Source organism: Gracilinanus agilis, chromosome 1 (genome assembly GCF_016433145.1).
Source record: "Gracilinanus agilis isolate LMUSP501 chromosome 1, AgileGrace, whole genome shotgun sequence".
Lineage (NCBI taxonomy): Eukaryota > Metazoa > Chordata > Mammalia > Didelphimorphia > Didelphidae > Gracilinanus > Gracilinanus agilis.
This window is the reverse complement of record NC_058130.1, coordinates 7,530,672-7,550,439: the sequence shown is the minus strand read 5'-3', so window position 1 is coordinate 7,550,439 and position 19,768 is coordinate 7,530,672. Positions and strand designations below refer to the sequence as shown.

General features: G+C 43.5%; 1 protein-coding gene across 1 annotated transcript in view; it reads left to right on the top strand.

Annotated features, from left to right (window-relative positions):
* The window catches only part of CDK13 (cyclin dependent kinase 13), a gene marked incomplete at its 5' end in the record, with an annotated part of 112,976 nt that continues 93,208 nt past the window's right edge, over positions 1-19,768 (top strand). The window contains one exon of the mRNA XM_044675387.1: positions 1-338. Coding sequence (XP_044531322.1) covers positions 1-338 — 338 coding nt within the window. The remainder of the gene's footprint in view (positions 339-19,768) is intronic.

Below are 19,768 nucleotides of genomic sequence, written 5' to 3'. Positions count from 1 at the left end.
CCGCCCTCGGCCTACAAGGAGCCGCCGCGGGCCTACCGCGACGACAAGAGCGAGCCCAAGGCCTACCGGCGCCGCCCGCGCTCGCCAAGCCCGCCAGGCTCCCGAGACGACGGCGTCTCGCGCGGCCGCAAGTCCCCGGGCAGCCCGGCCGGCGGGACCGGGCCCGGGGCCAGCCCATACTCGCGGCGCGGCCCGCGCTCGCCTAGTCCCTACAGCCGTCGCCGCTCGCCCAGCTACAGCCGCCACAGCTCCTACGAGCGCGGCGGGGATGTGTCACCCAGCCCGTATGGCAGCAGCAGCTGGCGCCGCTCCCGAAGCCCCTACAGCCCGGCTGTCAGGTGGGTCTGGGCCCCGCACAAACTGGGGGAGTGGGAGGGCGGGAGGGAGGCCGGCCTTGGCCACAGGCACAGGCACCCCAGGAGCGCTAGGAAAGGAAGTGGGTGGGGGAAGCTAGGATGGAGAGCGGGAATGGGTATTGGGAGTGCTGCTCCACTGCCAGAAGGAAGGCCCAGTCAGGAGGCAGCAGTCTGGGTCTCTGGGTTTGCAAGGGTCCTCTAGGGCCAGGGCCTTCTTTCCATCTCATTCCCTAAACCATCTCTTCAGAGATTATGGAGTGTCAGACTCCTTAGACCCTCCCACTTACCCCAGACTGGGGTGGGGAAAATTGGCTGGCTGATGTCCTTTTGGTCCCCAGGTAGTTCTGGGGTTCAGAGTCTCTCCAGGCCAAACTGCTCATGGACCTCTGTCTGCCCCTTTGTCCTGAAATGTTAGCAGAGCCTGACGACACCAGACTTTGAGTATTTCCCATGATTGGGGGATCCTAGTGAGTCAGGAGTAGCCTCTGCCCTTCAGGAGCTCTGAAATCCTGAATTTGAAGATGACTTTTACTCTTTTATTTGTTCCTAAACCCTTACCTTCTTAAGAGCAACTCTGTGACACAAGGGCAAAGGCTGGCCCAATCTTGGGGAAGTGACTTGCCCAGGGTCACACAGCTAGGAAGTATCTGAGGTCAGATTGGAACCCAGGCTCCCTGACTCCCTCTATCACTTGCCACCAAGCTCACCCAGGGTTGCTTGTTTTTAAAGCAAAATCCAGATATGAACTAATTCTGACAGCACCTTTCGCAGTGGTAGACTATCAAGTGAAAAATAGTGTCATTAACCAGGTTTGTCCCCTTTTAAATGGGCATCTTGGGCTATTTTGCCAGCCTGGGAGTCAGGAAGGCATGGATTAAAATCCTATCTTAGAGTGGGAGTTGGCTTAAATTTGGCTGGGTGAGCCTAGGCCAGTCATTTCAGCACTCTGTAGCAGAGACTTCAGACCAGAAGCTTTGGCCTGGAATTATTACAAGGAGTTGGCTTCCCAAGAGTTTCTTCTACCAGTGAAATGAGAGTTTTGGTGCCTGCCCCTCCTCCCCAGTTAAAGAAAAACCTTATTCCGAGCTTTTTAACCCTTTTCTTATTTCACCTGTACCTGGGGTGCATGCATGGGAGTTGGAACCTTTTAAAATGTGTGATTGGGTAGGATTGGATTTGATTACTTTTAGAAAAGCTGGTGTTCTGCCCAGTCCCAGAACTTTAACTGACTAGGAGCCTGATGCAGCTTGTGGCTGGCATTTTGGATGGGCATGGGCATTTCTTGATTCCTTGTGTGTTTAAGTGCAGTAACTAAACTAACAGCCCTGCCCCTGATTTTATGTGTAACAACTGCTGGGATTCATAGTCTGAATGGTCCCAAGTACTTCAGAAGCCCCTCATCTGGAGGAGTTCTCTCTGACATCTCTCAATCGGCCTTCTGGGAAGACAAAACGCTTCCCAGGAATTGAGAGTTGCTGGTTACCTACTGACACAGCACTTTCCGTTGTTGGACAGTTCCAAATGGTTATTAAGATGAAATCCTTGGTGAAATCTCTCTTTGCCTTTGTTTCTCTCTTTCAGCCCTATGAAATTACATAGAAATGAAGTCTGGTCCTTTTTCTGTGAGGCCTTCTGGCATTTAAAGAAAACTGCCTTGCTGTTGGCTTCTCTAGGTTAAACTTTTTTTAGTATGCTCATCTCTTTCTCCCTCTTGGTTCCCCTGGAGCCAGATAATTTTTAGACTTGGAAATGACTTTAGAACTCATTTAGCCTAACTTACTCATTTTAAAGATTAGGAAAATGCTTGTAGTCAGAAGTAACTTGCCCAAGGTCAGAAGGCTCCAGAAGAATGAATCTGGGGCCAGACTGGTCATTTTACTCCCTATCCTGAACAAGGATTTGCGGGTGCATCCTTCATCACACTACTTGCTTTACTCTGGACACCTAGTTGGCAGGAGTGCTGCTTAAAATATGGCTGACAAAATTGCATATGATGTGAGTAGCACAGGGAATGGTGGCCTTCTTGCTTATCTTTTGTCTTAAATTACAAGAGTTTTACCTTCAAGGAAAAGTAAAATATTCTCAAAGCTCCATGAGAAGAACTGTGGAGCACTTATCAGCCATGTTCAGGATGACTGGGATTCCTTGGATAATATAGAGATGCAGGCATAAATCCTGTATGTGTGGGGTAAGGACCCTTAATTGGTTTCCTTTAAAAAAAAAAAAGACATTAATTAGATGAAGGGATGCTCTGGGGGTTTGCCTGGATCCATTGGAATGATATTGGAAGTGGATGGTTAGATGGTTATCAGTGTTAGGACAGGGTTCAGTTATAATTTGTTTAATAACTTAATTTTTTTGGCCAGTATTGGTTGGGGCAGTGTAGTATGTCCTGTCTAAGATTTGCCTGATAGACTTTTGCTTATTCATATCTGTTGAAAAATTAATTTAAACCTGGACTGAGCAGTTGTGACTTATAGTGCTTTTAAAGTCATGTGTGGTTTAATGTTAGAAAACCATTGGATTTATCTCTCTTCCCTGTGAGAAGTAGTTAAAGGAATAGTTTGTGTTTAGATATGAGATTTTCTTTGGGGAAAATTTCAAGGTGTTTTGTTAAAACAAGACTTCCAGGACACCTTTGGGTACTTTGCTGTTATTGGGAAGATTTAAGGTGGGTTAAGGAAATTTAACAGCTACATTATTGTTTCTTCAGAAATAATTAATCCATTAGTCCCTGCTAGTTTTGTATTTGCTTTGTAGTTTTTACTTAAGTAGCATACATTTAGTAACAGTATTTGGTTTTATGAATTTTTTTAATGAATATTTTATTCAGTGCCTAAAATGCACAAGGAATGGTAGAATATGAAAAACACTCAGAAACAGCAGGATTGGGCGATTCAGACAGACTTTTTGCAGAGCCCGAGATCTTAGACATGGTTTATATGAACATATATTAACATGAAGTTTTGCAGAAACTGTGAATCAGCTGTTTGGGTCCGGGCCTTCTGCATAAATAGTCCTAATGCTTGACACTGTAGCTCTCAAAAGCACAAAAATCTTGGGTTATCACAAGGAACTAACAATATCGTTAGGGGAGAGGAAAAAGAATGTGCCTGGATAAATTAGTGAACCAAAGAGTACACCAAGTCCTAAATTCTTGGTACAGCCTGAAAGTATCAAAACTGGTAATGGTACAAGGGAGATGAAGGCCAAAAAGATAAGAATAAAGGAAGGGAAAGTTCATTGTGGTCAGGGATCTTCAGAGATGGCCCAAGGGCCTGGGCCAGTGGTCTTGAGTGGAGCCTGAAGGCACAGATAGGTTATGGATTAGTGGAGTTGCCCCTCCTGGGTAACTGCACGGATGGTGCTGATGCACTTTGGCCAACAGTAAGTCCTTCGGACCTCTTTGGTTCTTGCTGATCTGGTGGCTTCTCCGCTTAACTGGCTTCTTGTTTTCTCCTAAATCTCCATTTAGCTCAGCCCACCAGGGGAGCAGCAGAGAGAGTAAGACTACTCTGTGTGTATGTACCGAGCCATTTGCCCCCTAGCCCCATCCCCAGGAGAGCAACAATCTTCTTTCTGGCAGAGACTGGCTCCTTTTCTCTCCTGCACTCCTGGCAGACTGGGGAAAAGAGATAAGCAGATACACACTTTGTGATGAGGGAGGAAGCTAGCAGGTCTTAGGGGGAACGAAGGCTTCCTGGAGGAGCAGGCACAGGCTTCTGCTTCCTTGTACCTTTCCCTCCCCTCTGACTTTCACTGGATTCTAGTTTCAGAAGTTCATTCTCCATGGATGACTCGTGCATCCACGTCTGAGCTTTCGTTCTCCATCTCAACCTGCTTAACACTGTTTCTAGCTATCACACAGGCACTTGAAGTGTAAGATGACCAAAACCAAATTCGTCACCTTCCTTCAAATCGACTTCTCCTTCCTAATTTATTCCTGTAGACGGCTTGGCCAAATCCGATCTTGGAATCAATACTAAATGCTCCATTCCAAGGCAGAAGAGTGGTAAGGGCTGGGCAATGGGGGTTAAGAGACTTGCCCAGGATCACATAGCCAGGAAGTGTCTGAGGCCAGATTGGAACCCAGGAACCTCCATCTCTAGGGCTGACTCTCAATCCATTGAACCATCCATCTGCCCTTGGTGATCCGTTCTCGGTCTTCATCTTGTCTGATCATTGTCTCACTAGCAGGAGCAGACTCTCCTCTCAGGTGCTGTGTCTTCTCCAGATGTACATGGTTTTTCTTGGTAGTTTGTCTGACTTTTTAAGTTACTTTGCTGAGTTATTAGCCACGTGCCAAATGTGTGTTTTCTCGAGGTATTTTTCTTCTTCCATCTCCTTCCAGTGACATCATTAGTGGTTCCACCACAAAGGATGATTCCCAGAAGCTCTATTGAGCCCTGGTTTCCTCTCTACTTTTTTTTTTTTTTTGGGTGTTTCCAGCTCCAAATGTCTGAAGCCCTGCCACCTCCCCAAACCTGCCCTCTATTAAGTGCCCCCATTTCTGTTGAGGGTATCACGACCCCTTAATAACCTCATTCTAGTCTTCCTTTCCTTACTTATTTGTTGTCATTGTACATATCCAGTCAGCTTCAAATCTTGTCTTTTCTAGGAATGATACACTTGACATTATCTCTTGCATGAATTCTTAATTTGGAGTATGTGAACTTTTAAAAATATTTTGCTGCGGTGGGGGGGTGGGGTAAGCTGGATAGCTCAGTGGATTCAGAGCCAGGTCTAGAGACGGGAGGGTCCTAGGTTCAAATGTGGCTTCAGATACTTCCAGCTGTGTGACCCTGGGCAAGTCACTTAACCCCTATTGCCTAGCCCTTACCACTCTTCTGCCTTGGAATCAATACACATTATACACATTATTGATGCCAAAACGGAAGATAAGGGTTTTTATTTAAAAAAATGTGTGTGTGTGTATACACATACACATTGCTAGCTAAATTTTAGTACAAATGGTTTCCTGGGTAATCCTGTGGTTTTATAATACACCTTTAAAAAGATGCTGAGAAGAGTTTTGAGACCACCTATTTGATCTACATCTGAATAAAATCCCCTGTATAACAATCCAGACAAGTAGTCCTGGCCCCTTTGCTTAAAGACTGTCAGTGTTGGGGGAGCCTATGTGATTGGCGATAGCTTTGCTAGGTCTGTGTTTCTTTACCTTTCTCACTGTTAAGAAATTTTCCCTTTTTGAAACTTCTGCCCATTGTTCCTGGTGCTCCTTGGGAGCAGAAAACAACTCATTATTGTCCCTCAAACCCACCCTCCTTTGAACCATCCTCCCAGTCACCTAAACTCAAGCCTTGGTGTCATCCTGGCCTCCTCGCTCTTTGCTCTGTGCAGATCAGTTCATTCATTGCCAAAGCCAGGTCCTAGCTGCATATATGTTTTGAATATTTCCCTTTTCTTGGTTTGCATTGCCACAGTGGCCTGGGCCTTCATTTTCTCCCAGCTGAGTGACTGCAGTAGGCTTCTGGCTGGTCTCTGCCCAGTTCTCTTCCCCATTTTAGCCCATCCTCCTCATGGCTGCCCAAGTCATTTCCCAAGGGTCTAGCCATGGCACCATTGTGCTGAGTGGGTTCCTGTAGTGTAACTGATTGTGCTTCCTGCCATTTTAGAGTATAATAATGAAAGCCCTGGAAGCACACCTCTTTGACTTGTGCACATTCCTGGAATGCTCTTCCTCTTCATCCCTTTCCCTCTCCTAGCCTTGAAATTTAGTTCAGATTTCAGGAGACCCTCCCTCATTCTACTTGAGGGCAAGGATGTTGGCTTTTGTCTTTCTTTGCACCCCCCAGCATTTAGCACAATGCCTGGTGCCAAGCAGTCCTCTAATAAATGCTTGTTGATTGATTGACTCACTGACTTTAGTGAGTCCAGGATAATTTGAGGAGGGAGAGAGCATGGACAGCTTGGCTGGGAGGGAGGGAAGCAATGGCTGGAGGTGACCCTTGAGGTGAAGATGGAGAGATGAGGGGACTGACAGGGAGATGGAATTCTAAGTTTGGAGGCCAGTTGAGTTGGATCCTAGACTAAAGTGAAGGGGGAATAATGGGGACTAAATCCAGAAAGAGAAGGTTGGAGCCCAATTGTGGAGGATTTGAAAATGCCAAGTGGTGGCATTTGGACAGGGTTCTAGGGTCAGTGAGGTCAGAGCTCCTGAAGGCAGGTGTTTGGGTCAGAAGGAGTGATGGTGTGAGTGAACCGAGAAGGCCGTGGTTGATGTTGGCTTTTCATAGAGTCACTTAAGTGAGTTGAGCATTTTGGCTGTAACTTAGAAATTTATCCCCAGACCAGGGAAATTGTCATCGAAGAAGATTCAAATCTTTCTGTTGTGTCCTCCAAGGAAATGAGAACTTAAGATGGACTTTGACTAGTTAAAGCTCATACCTATGTAGGGTCCTTGTCAGGTATGTAATCTGTCTCCGCTGCAGTATCCTTTACTGTAAAATGGGGATGTGACAGTACTTACCTCTCCAAGTTGGTGTGAGGTTCAAATGTCAAGGGCTTAATGCATTGCCTGGCATGTAGTAGGCACTAGAGAAATGCTTATAAAACCCTCAAACCCGCTTTTTGTAGTTTTTATTTACAATTTAATAATAATACTAGCTAACATTTATATACATTTTCTATGTGCCAGTCACTACTCTAAGGGCTTTTACAATTATTATCTCATTTGATCCTCACAACAATCTGGGAGATAGATGGGTATTATCCCCATTTTATAGATAGAACTAAGGCAGACATATTAAATGACTTGCCCAGGGTCTCATAGCTAGTAAGTGTCAAAAGGCACATTTGAACTCTGGTCTTCCTGACTTGAGGCCTAGCTCTTTTACCTCCTGTATCAGCTAGCCACCTAATTTCTTTATTAAGCTTATATAACTGTCACAGATCTTTTTTAAAGCAACATCAGGGATCATGGAGTTTTAAAGGTGGAAAGGAACTTTGAGGGGATCTAGTTTAATCTTGTCCCTTTTCATCCCCCTCTACATCTTAAAGTGTTCTCCCAACACCTTAGCTGGTAGTCTCTTAGTTCCCTCTGCTAGCTTGGAAAGTTCTGCTGTTGGAACCCAGTGGGGGGAAGTTTTAATGATCTGTTAGGCAAATAATGCTGTTGGGAGTAACTCAGCTTGAGAGCTCCTCTTGGTAGGAGCAGAGACTTAACTAATTTACTGTGGCTTGGGCTACCTTTGCCCATGGCCCAAACTTTGGGATGATTCTTGATTGGCTTTCTCCTGCCTTTGCATTTCCCTGTATCAACAGCTGGAGGGGAGAGCAGGGACCATGTTGATGATGCCTGGGACAAAGTGAATACTCAGGACTGCCCTGATAGGGTTAGCATTGACTAAGGACCCATGACTGGGTTTGGGCCGAGTAGTGTTTTCTCCCAGAATGGGAATCTCAGGTGCAATGAGTACAGATTGGATATCTGGCAAAGACAGAAGTTTCCTGATCCTCAGTGCTAGATGGACGAGCTGATTGGCTAAAATTGGATAAAAGAGGCTTGTGTCAGAACCAGGCACTCCCAAGATCCGAGGGTGGGCTGGGAAGAAATAAGGTCTGGGCTTTACTCTGCTAGATTCAGAGTTAGAGCTGCCAAAGGGGCTGAGCTGGACAGTGGATGTCTATGTAATTTGAATGCAAAGACCTCCTTTGTAAACCCTTCCTGGTACTTGTGAGGCTGAGGCTTGTGCATGGGAGCCAGGAGGGCTGAGGAGGAAAACATTTGCAGTCTGGCCCCAGATCTGCTTGTAATCACTGTCAGTTAACATTTATTGAGTCTGTTGTGTGCTAGACCCAGGCCCTATGCTAAATTCTGTGGAAAGAAAGTAGCTAGAGGGGAATTGTATGGCCAAGGAGAGCTGAAAGCCACTAGATTTCACTAGTTGTTTAGAAGGGCTGGAGACAGTCTCTTGGTCAGTGAGTGTGAAAGTTTTCCAATGTTCAGGCATCTCTTAGAACCTTGTGCCTGTTGGGCAGCTTGGTGCCAGCTCTTGGGGTGTCCATTCTCAATTTTATAAGCCTGGGCCGCCTCTGCTTTTCCAGGTTATCATTGTAGAGCAGGGGCTGATGGTAGGAAAGAATTTATGGCTAAAAAACTCACTGTTTTTGTGAAAGATAAGTTCATTATGAAGGAGAGATTGGAGCCAAACTCATGGGGTGGGCATATGGAGTTGACTAGTTTGCCCTCATTGAAAGGGGGTCCAAGGTCCTGCTTTTATAACCTTTCCATTCTGCCTTGTTGGGAGTGGATGGGGTGGGGTGTTGGATTTCCTGCCAACAATCTTAACTTGGAGGGTCAAGCCAAACCTTAACCTGTGGAAGGTTGTCATTCACTGTGAGTAGGGACAGTACAGGGGAAGAGTTCCTTGAGGAATGAAGGAGCTTCTATCAATTGGGGGTTGGGGGTGAGGTTCTTAGATCAGATCTTTACAAGACTGGTATCTCTCTGGGACTATTTGATTTTTTTTTTCTTTTTCTTTTTTTTTTTTTTTAAACCCTTAACTTCTGTGTATTGACTTATAGGTGGAAGAGTGGTAAGGGTAGGCAATGGGGGTCAAGTGACTTGCCCAGGGTCACACAGCTGGGAAGGACTATTTGATTTTTCTCTCTGCCAAAGAGGCACTCTCTCATTGTTCCTCCTAACATTGTCAACTAAAAGGGAAGGAACTTCATTCTTGTTGTTTCTTGAGACATGAGACATGGACTTTCCAGCAAGAGAACTGCAGGAAAATGAGTAAGGGGGCCCATGTTAGGCTTTTGGAGTGTCAAACACCATCCTGCCCCTCCAGGACCAAGATATCATTAGTGTCTTTGAGAATCACATGGATTCTCCAGTCTTCAGTTAATATGGTCACCAGAAGCCCTGAGCTGGGGCTGCCAGAACTTCAGAGCCCAAGGAACCAGAGATTAAGAGTTAACATGAGCCTGGATGCCTGTGGTCTGGCAGGCTTCTAGGTTAGGAAACCAAGGCTCACAGTGGCAGAACGGCCTCACTGAGGTCAAAGGTCAGAAGCAGCAGAGCTGGAATTGCAACCTGGCTCTTTCGAAAACACCCAGTGAAGCCCCTAAAGGATAGAAGTCCTGAATGTAATACTAGTTCCCAAAGAGCTGTTCTAACAACCACTCTTGGGAGATAGCACCCATTTTGTGGGTCAGAAAACTGAGACTCCAAGCTTCTTGCTTTGCCCTTGGTCACTACTAGAATGAGTCTAAAGACCGTATTGGAAAGCAGGAGTTCTGTCTCTGTCTAACATTCTTCCCAGTTTAGATAGAACTCCTCATTAGAGACTGACCTTTCCCTTTTCTGGAATTAAAGGAACAGAAGATCCTGAGGAAATCTTCTGACTTTGAAGAAAGTATTTTCTGGGTCTGTATGTTTCTCTAGTTTCCCTTTCCCATTTCTTAAATTCAATTTTCTTTTATTTGCAGTTCTGACAACCCCACTCCCCCCAAAAGACAGGAGAAACAAAACTCATTATAAATACTTATAGTCAAGCAACACAAATTTCCACACTAGCTATGTCCAAAAAAAGAAGAGAAAATCTGCTTCAGCCTGTGCTCTTGAGTTCATCAGTTCTCTATATCTGGAGGTGGACATCTTGAGTTCTTTGGATTGTGCTTGGTCATTGTGTTCATTATCTTTACAATATCGTTTGTTATTGTTTAAATTGTTCTCCTGGTTCTGCTCACTTCCCTTTGCATCAGTTCATATTAGTCTTATAGGTTTTTTTTGAATTGATCGCCTTCATTTCTTAAGTATAGTAGCATTCTGTCACATTCATATGTGACTTCTTGTCCAGCCATTCCCCAGTTGATTGATCTCCCTTCAGTTTCCTATTTGCCATTGTGGAAAGTGCTGCTGTAACTGTTTTTGTACATAGAGATCTTTTTCCTTTCTCTGTAATCTCTTTGGGGCATAGACCTATCAGTGATATTTCTAGCTCAAGGGAGAGGCACAGTTTAATAGCTTTTGGGCTTGGGCATCTTGGGAACAGCTCTCCAGAATGGTTGATCTAGTTCAAAGCTCCACCAAGGGGCCCTTCGGTTTTCCCACATTCCCCTCCAGTGTTTGCGCTTTTCCTTTTCAACATCTTAGCCCATTCAGTGGGTCTGAGGTGAGACCTCAAAGTTGTTTTAATTTGCATTTCTGTAATTATTAGTGATTTAGAGTGTTTTTTAAATTTAGCTGTCAGCTTTGATTTTTCCTTTTGAAAACTATCTATTTCCATCCCTTGATTATTTCTATTATTCTTGGAAATCTGATTTGGTCTCTTCTATATCTTAGAATGAGGGGTTCCCCCTCCCCCCCCCAAGCAGTTTTCTTGGCTGTAAATGGAGAGAAACCCTAACTGTTCGGGTGTCCCAAGATCTGATTGAGCTAAGAACAACTGGAAACACAGATTAGGTGATGTCTAAGAGTTATTTCATCATAGACTTATTCTTTAAGTCACTTGTCCCAGTTTCTGGCATTGCTACCCTGGAGATCTTCAGGTTTGGGTTGTCAGAGGAGTCATGTCCTCTTGGGTCCCTGAGCATTCCCATTTGGAGCTGCAGAGATGAATCCTGCACAGGCAGTGTGTCATATGGGGAAGAGCAGGGGCTGCTTCTTCTGAGGAAGGCCCTGGCTTCTCCTGCTGTTTCAGTCACTGCTGAAGCCTTTAGCCCCGGTCTGTGGCCTCGGCCTGAGCTCCACCATCTCCAAACCATTCTCTCCTTGGCCACCAAAGTCATTTTTAAAATGAGAGCTGACAGTGGAGCTCTCCCTGCACAGAGAGCCCTGGCGGCTCTCTGAGATGGAAGGCCCTTGGGCAATGGCCTTTCTCCACTTGCCCTTTGCCGATTTTGTATCCTTGGCTTGACTCCACATGTTCGTCCTGTGGTGCCTTGGCATTGCTCGGCCCTATGCCCAGAGTGCTCTTCCTCCTCCCCCCCTGCCTAGTGGCTCCAGTCCTGCTCTCTCTCTGGGCCTCCGCCAGGCTCCTACCCTGCTCAGATTACTCTCTCTGCTCTGTCTGTACCTCCCGTCGTATACACTTATGTCCATATATATGTGTGTGCGCATACATGCAGTCATATGTGGGTTCTGCCCATCAGAGAGTATGCTACTGAGGGTGGGGCTATTTCATTCATTCATTCATTCATTCATTCATTCGTTTGTTTGTTTGTTTGCCTTTTTTTTTTGGTCTCCCTTTGTATCCCCAGCCCTGAGCATAGTTCTTGGAACATATTAAGAACTTAATAAATATTTGTTTATTACTTTGGTGGCCTTTGGTAAATCATTCAGTTTCTCTGAACATTAATTTTCTCCTGTAAAATGAGAGGTTTGAGAAGCAGTGAGGTGGCTCAATGGATAGAGAGGCAGGCCTGGAGATGGGATGTCCTGGGTTCAAACTTGGCTTCAGATACTTCCTAGATACTTCCTGACCCTGGGCAAGTCACTTAACCCCCATTGCCCAGCCCTTACTAGTCTTCTGCCTTGGAATTAATGCACAGTATCAATTATATGATGGAAAGTAAGGATTTAAAAATAAATGAAAGATTTGTATTCAATGCCTTTCAGCTCTAGATTGCGTAATTGTGTGAACCCTTGCCAGGATATGCTGCTGCATTTTTCTTGGTAATAATACTTGAGTATCAGTCCCTACCCTGAGATTCATGGCTTCTTAGGGTGAAGGATGGAGAAGATCAGAGGTCTTGGACTTTGAAGCAGATCTTGTTCTGGGTGCTTCCTAGCAGGTGGCTGCTGGTTCAGTAGGAGAGAACTCATTTTAGATCAACTCATAGACTGCTCTCATCTAGTCTTTCAGAGATGCCTGATTCCATTAGAAGTCTGGGGCTCAGAAACTGCCTCCTTGATGGAGTTGATTGATTGGCTACCTGAGAACTTTTCCTACACCCTTCGTAGTAGCTCTCTTGGAATTGGCAAGCAGGTAGTGGTCCCAAGTTAGGCTTCAGTTGGAATGTTCTTTATCTCCATTGCCCCTCCTAGACTCTACTTTGAACAGCATCACTCGCTAACCTCTCCTTTCAAGAAAGCTGCTTTCATTGAACATTATCACTCAGTCCAAGATTCTGAAGGCTGTAACCTGCCCCCCTCTGGGACCTTCTTCCTTTCTCAGAGCCCAATGCCTGGCTTACAACTTTTCCTCTTGTTCTCAAACTTTGCCCTACAGGGACTTTAGTATACACTGGAATACTTTGTCCAACATCCTAACTTTCAGGTTTGTCCGTCTGGTTCTTCACTTCACATCGGGCGCACCCTGATGATCTTATCCTTGATCTTGCCATTATCCAGATATTCCATTTCCATATTCACAAACCTTGAAAATTCCTTTATTTGATTATAATCTTTTATCATTATATCTTAAGTGGTTTTTTACTGAAATCTTTTGTTTTTCAATCCACTGGATTCCTCCTCCCATATACCCTGTTCCCCAGAGAATCAGTCAATATAATAAATTATTATTTTTTAAGAAAAAGAGAAGCTTGAAAATAAATGCAGTGTACTACACTTGTACATCTCTCACCTCCATAAAAATGTGGGGTGGGAGGTTGTCTTCTTATATCTCTCCTTTTGGGCCATGACTGTTCCTTGGAATATTACAGCATTTCCTTTTTTATTTTAACCCTAACCTTCCATCTTAGAATCATTACTTTGTATTGATTCCAAGGCAAAAGAATAGCAAGGGCTAGGCAATGGGGAAATAAGTGACTTACTCAGGGTCACACAGTCAGGAAGTTTCTGAGGTCAGATTTGAACCCGGGACCTCCCCTCTCAAGGCCTGGCGCTCTCTCTCCACTGAGCCACCTAGCTGTCCCTAATCTAATGGCTTTTATTGTCATTCTTCTTGACTTCTTTGCAGGCTTTGACACTGTCAATCACCCTCTTCTCTTGGATATTCTCTTGTGTAGTTTTCATCGCACTGCTCCCAGTTTTCATCCTTCATGTCTCACTGCTTCATCTTAGTCTCTTTGGCTAGATCTTCCTTTGGATTATGTCCACTAATGGGGGATGCCTGCTTAGGCTCAGTTCTTGTCCATCTTCTCTTCTCCCTCTGTACTATCTTGCTTAGTGATCTCACTAACTCATAGATAAATTGTCATCTCTAGGCAGATGATTTTCAGAGATGTTTATCTAGACATAACCTCTCTCTTGAATTCCAGTCTCTAATCCCAAACTGGACTTTTGGAATTGGATGTCCTCTAGACATCACAGATGCAGCATCTTCAGAACTGAACTGTTTCCCCACAATGTTCCTTATTCCTTAAAGGCAACCCCTTCCTCCTAGTCACTTAGGCTTGTAGCTTAGGGCTCTTCCTCTCCTCATTTGCATCCTTTCCACATAAGCCTAGTCTTGTCTTTGTCATCTTCACAACATTTCATTTATGTCTCCCTTTTCTGTACTCACAGCCATCAGTCTGGTGCAGGCAGCACCTCATGCCAGGACTACCTTGCCAGCCTGCCTCTTGGTCCCTCTGTCTTAAGGCCTTCCCTGTTTTAGTCCATCCTCTGCATAGCTACTGAAGTGACCTTCCTGACATGCAGGCCTGACTGCATCATTCCCTCTTCTTAGTCAACTCTTGAGGCTTCCTGTTACCTCTAGGAACAAATAGAAAGTCCGCCATTTGACTTCTGAAGTGCTTACTCTTCCAGTCTTGTTTTCTGATTTCTTCCCTTCTGCATATTTAATGAACCAAAGATGCTGGCCTGTTGAACACGATGGTCCATTCTCCCAGCCAGGCATTCTAACTGGCTTCCCCTTCTGCCTTCTGGTTGTCTCCAACTCCAGTCCCACCTTCTGGCTTTTGTATAATCTCCCTGTCCCCATTACTTCCTATTTTCATGTATTTTTGTGTGTACCTGCTTATTTGAATGTTGTTGTTTCTAGTTGAATATGAAGGTAGGACTTGGCTTGGCTTTTCTCGTCCAGTATTCTCATGGCTTCCTGCAGTGCCTGGCACCTAAGGAGCTGTTTAATAAATGCTTCTTGACCGCTGACTCACTGAGCAGATTTGATTCTAAGCAAGACAAGTTAATTCATCTTGAACTTGACAGCTGAGCCCTTCAAGTACTTTAATCCTGCTATCGTGTTCTCTCAGTGATATATCCCAAGTTCTTTCAAGGGATCTGCATGTGATATGAATCCTTTTTTGGATGCTTTACAGATTGCTGGAGCCTCTTTTTAAAACATTTTTAAAATTTTAATTAATTTAGAATATTTTTCCATGGTTATGTGATTCATGTCTGGATCTCCCCCCCTTTCCCCCATCCATCAAGCAGTTCCACTGGGTTTTACATGTGTCATTGATCCAGACCTATTTGGAGCCCTCTTAATAATGATGATAGCTGGCATTTTTATAGCACCCACTATGTATCAAGTTCTCATTTGATTCCTTACAACCACTCTTGGAGGTAAGTGCTAAGATTACTCCCATTTTAAAGTTAAGGAAACTGAGGCAAATGGAGGTTAAGTGAATTGACTAAGGTCATGTAACTTTGTAGGTGTCTGAAGTTGGGTTTGAACTTGGGCTTTCCTGAGTCTAGGGCCAGTGCTCCATCCACTGTGCCACCTAGCACCCAAATCAATGAGAAAAGAATAGTAAAGTGCTTATTGGCACAGTAGGTACTATATAAATATTAACTATTATTATTAAATCTGATAATAATGTCCTTGATGTTTAGTCAGAGTGGTGTACAATGGGACTCTCACCTCTAATCTTGGGCACTCTGAGTGTAGCCTAAGACTGAATTTATTAGCTTGGTTGCCATATCGCACTGCTGACTTAATTTGAGTTTGTAATTTAGTAACCCCCCCCCCTTTTTTTTTTTAAGAAAACTTGCTTGTCACACTTTTCTCATTCAGAATTTGTGAAGTTGATTTTTAAAAAATGTGATGATTTATATTACCTATTTTAACTTTCATCTTAATTGATTCAATTCATTGTTTTTGCCTGTAAAGATATATTTGAATACTGAGGATGTCTTCTACTGGCAAAAATGAAGCAAGATTGCAGTTTGTGAGAATAAGGCTAGTGATGTAGATTTGGGATTCTTGCCTGTATTGAAGAGAAAATGGACTCCTGAGAGCTAAGAAAATGACTGAAATAATATGGGTAAGAAAGGTGTGTGATACTCTAGAGTCCCAGTGATATCTCAGAGGGAGCTCCAGGGACAGAGGGCCATGAGGCAAATGGCAATCCAAGAGAGCAGTCTCACAAAGAAACATGAATTTGATTCATCTTCTACTCGGACTCTGTTGGCACATTCTGGCTAAAGAGCTGTCCTGTACATTGACCCACCCATTTATTACAACCCAGTCCAAACCCAGTCAGCTGAGGAACATGGTCCTTACTGACTTTGACCTTCCTGTGGGCTTGTTTACAACCTTGTCAATGGGGAACCCTGGCTACCCATTTGGCTTCCTTAAGTTAAAGTTTAAGGAATTTGTAGAGTCAGTCAGTACTGCTGAAATCTTTTGTGGGTAATTGAAAAATTGGTGCCAACTTTGATCTGGAACTTGTGAATCCAAGTTAGGGTAAGAGTGATGAGGTCCTCAGCAACCTCTATTCTCTCTTCAGTAGCATTTGGGGAGCTTTTGACTGATTCTGCCTAATCCTGCCATTGTTTGGAATTTCTTGAAGGTCACCTTCTGTTCCTAGTATTGCTGGGCACATTGCCTAGAACTGTACACTGCATGGAACTCTTTCCCAGCTGGACTCCAGTTCCCTGGCCATTCTCAGAACTATTGAAATGTGTTTAGTGCAATTCTGTCAGTGAAGGGCAGTGTGTCCTGTCCCATAAGCTGTTCATTTGTAGGGACCCCCTTTTTTTGGTGCCCCAGGCCTGACTAGATGGATCTGCTGGTTGACCAGACCAGAAGTGGTGCTCCTACAGTTCTTGGAAAAGAATTAGAACTCCATCTGGCTCAAAGAACTAGTATTGTTTGTTAATACAAAAAGTGATAATCCTCTGTCACGATTTCAGTGCCCTCCTTGTCATTACGATCTAGAACTGGTTCCCCCACCTTTGATGGATACCAGTGATATGGAACCCTTGGGGTGGGGGTATACAATCTAAAAGAACTTTTTAAGAAGGAATAAAGATGGGAAAACAACCTTCTACACTAGATGTATTTATATGACTACCCTACAGGCCTAGTAGTGTACTTGTAATTTTAGAGTTTTATAGATGACCAGATTTCCTTCTTTTTTCAGTTTAAATTTTATTTTTAGTTCCACATATCTCCTGTCTCTACTCTCTCCCCCATCCATAGAGAAGGTAAGAAACTTGACACTTATTATGCATATATACAATTATGCAAAAATTTTCCACATTAGACCTGTTGGGGGTGTGTAATTAGAATTTTCTCCCCAGAACTTCTTTCCCAGCTTCCCATTTTCTTTCTCACATTATCTGCTAATGTAGGGAGGATATATTTTGGTATACCCCTGCTCTCTCTTTCTCTTCTCCAGGGAAGGTGGTTTTGGAGGTTGGGTGAGAGAGCCAGGTAGGAGAATTTTACCCACGTGTTTTAACTCAGGGTTTTTTTAAACTTTTGCTCTATTATTTCTAATACTTCAATTGATTTCTAATAAATCTTATAAAATATAATACTTGAAGTTATTGGATATTAATTTAAATTTTACAGGGGCAAGAGAAAATGATGATTTTTAATCTGCACTCTTGAGTTCATCAGTGCTCAATCTAAAAGTGGATTAAATTTTTTTTCACAAGTCTTTTGGAGTTGTGGTGGATCATTGTATTGATCAGAGTATAGCTAAGTCTCTCACAGTTGATTGTCACTACAGCCTTGTTACAGTTTAGATTGTTCTGGTTCTGTTCACTTCACATTGCATCAACTCATATAGCTCATCTCAGATTTTTCTGGACCCATCTGCTTCCAAGTGACCAAATCTTAAAGACCTCCAGAACTGTGGTGGCAGTACATTTTACTATTCATTTTTACTATTGGAATCTTACTGAAGATGCCACATTGATTAGAGCTAGTCTTCAGTTAAGCCATCCTTGGTTAAACTGATGTTCAAACTCTTCTGCAAAGCTCCCTGGAAGTCCCTGGGCAGCAGATGTGAAGATCACTGTGGCGGGTGTACCATCTTTGGTGTGCAAATAGAATGCCCCCTAGAGTTGCACAGCATCTTTCCCCTGCCTCTTCTGTGCAAATCTTAGAATCCTAGGATGGTGGATTTTGAGCTGGAATGGAATTTGGGGTTCTTTGAGTCCAGCTGGAATGAGGAAACCGAGGGGCAGAGAGGCTACGATTCTTCCCTGAACTCACTATGTTCCTCTCTTACTTTTTTTCTGATCTGCAACTAGATCCTTTGGACAGTGGTATTCCTTATCTTCCAGGAACCTAGTGTCATGAGAACAACATTGATGTTGCTATGATAGGTATTTATTTCACAGAACAACACAAAGGTACTAAAAGCAGTCCTCCATTTTCCAATGGTGGCAGCCCAACCAGCTCTCCTAATTAATTCTGGGCCTACATCATCCTCTCTCTGCTGGTCACCCAGTTACTGATGACCATCTAGATAGCAAGCAGGCTTCATCCTTTGAGTTTTCTTGTGTGGATAGTTGGGTTATATCCTTGGGTGATGATAGATCCCATTTAGGATCCTTTGCATTGTTTAAGGGATTAATTGAATCTGCACTGTATTACCTACAAACATAAGTTGGGGGTGGGGTGCTAATAATTTGTATTCCTTATTCTGTATTCTCTTTGACCATAGCAAATGCCACTGAACAGCATATATTTATTTAAAGCCTCAATGGACAGATAATATAATCAGAGAGGCAAAAACTTGTTAACATATTTTTAGGGCTCTTATATTATTTTAACTTATGAATGGGGCACACTTTCATATCTTAGAATAGTATATGACTCATACCATATCCCACAAAAACTACCAGAAAATCTGGTCTACCTATTGTGCACAAACATCTTGTGCATTTTCACCCCAACTCCTTGGTTCAAAATATTCCTCTAACTTAGAGGAAGATTCTTTCTTTGCTATTGTGACCACTCTGGTGATGGAGAGGGGAGAGACCTGAATCAGGGAGAACAGTTAGGCTCTTGCAGTAAGTAGTGCAGATGTGAGATGCTGAGGGAATGTGTAGTGGTAGTTGTGCAGGTAGAATTAAGGGGATGGATGTGAGGAATCTTGTAGAGATCGAAATGACAAGGTTTGGCAACTAATCATTGATTTTTATGGACTGAAGGAAAGAGGGAAGAATTGAGGGTGACACCAAGAATGTAAAACTAGACGATTGGAAGATGATGGTGCTCCCCATAGGGCTCTAGGGGAAGTTCAGAGCAGAGGTGGGTTTGGGGAGAAACATAATAATGTAACTTCTATTTTTTTTGAAGATCTTTATTTTATTAATTAATTTGGAACATTTTCCCATGGTTATAGAATTCATGTTCTATCCTTCCCCTCCTCCCACCCCCTCCCATAGCTGACGCACAGTTCCACTGGGTTTTACATGTGTCATTGATCAAGACCTATTTCCATATTATTGATATTTTGCACTAGGGTGCTCCTTTAGAGTTAATATCCCCAATCATATCCCCATAAATCCATGTGATCAGGCAGTTGTTTTTCTAATGTGTTTCTTCTCCCATAGTTCTTCCTCTGAATGTAAATGAAATTCTTTCTCTTAAGTCCCTCATAGTTGTCCTGGATCATTGCATTGTTGCTAGTAGAGAAGTCTGTTACATTCGATTTGTAAGTTCTATTTTGGACATAAGTTTCACATTTTTATGAGACATCCATTTTGAGCTATCTAATAGGCTGTTGACGTTGAGACTGGAACCCAAAAGAGGGTAGGGTAGGAGATACAAATTTGTAGAGAGAGTAATAATCTGTGGGAATGATGGTAGAGAAGAAAGAAAATCTGACCCACTTTTCCAGAAGGTTATCCAGCAAAGAAGGCTGAGACAGTAGGACCAAAACTTAAGAGAGAGTAGTGTCAGTAAAACTCAGAGAGAGTATCCAGGAGGGAGAGCCTAGTCATTCATGTTAAAGGTTGCAGATAGGTTATGAAGAATAAGAGAAAATGAGTGAAAACCATGAACTTTGTCTATAGAGATCAATTGTTACTGACTTTGGAGAGCGCTCCTCTCTCAGCTCCTTGATAATTCATTCCTGATACAAATACAGCTTTGGTATGGTATATAGTTTTTGTGATAGATTGCTGTTATCTCTTTGCTAGTATTTTATTGAAAAAAAATTTTTTTTTAAACCCTTAACTTTGGTGTATTGTCTCATAGGTGGAAGAGTGGTAAGGGTGGGCAATGGGGGTCAAGTGACTTGCCCAGGGTCACACAGCTGGGAAGTGGCTGAGGCCGGGTTTGAACCTAGGACCT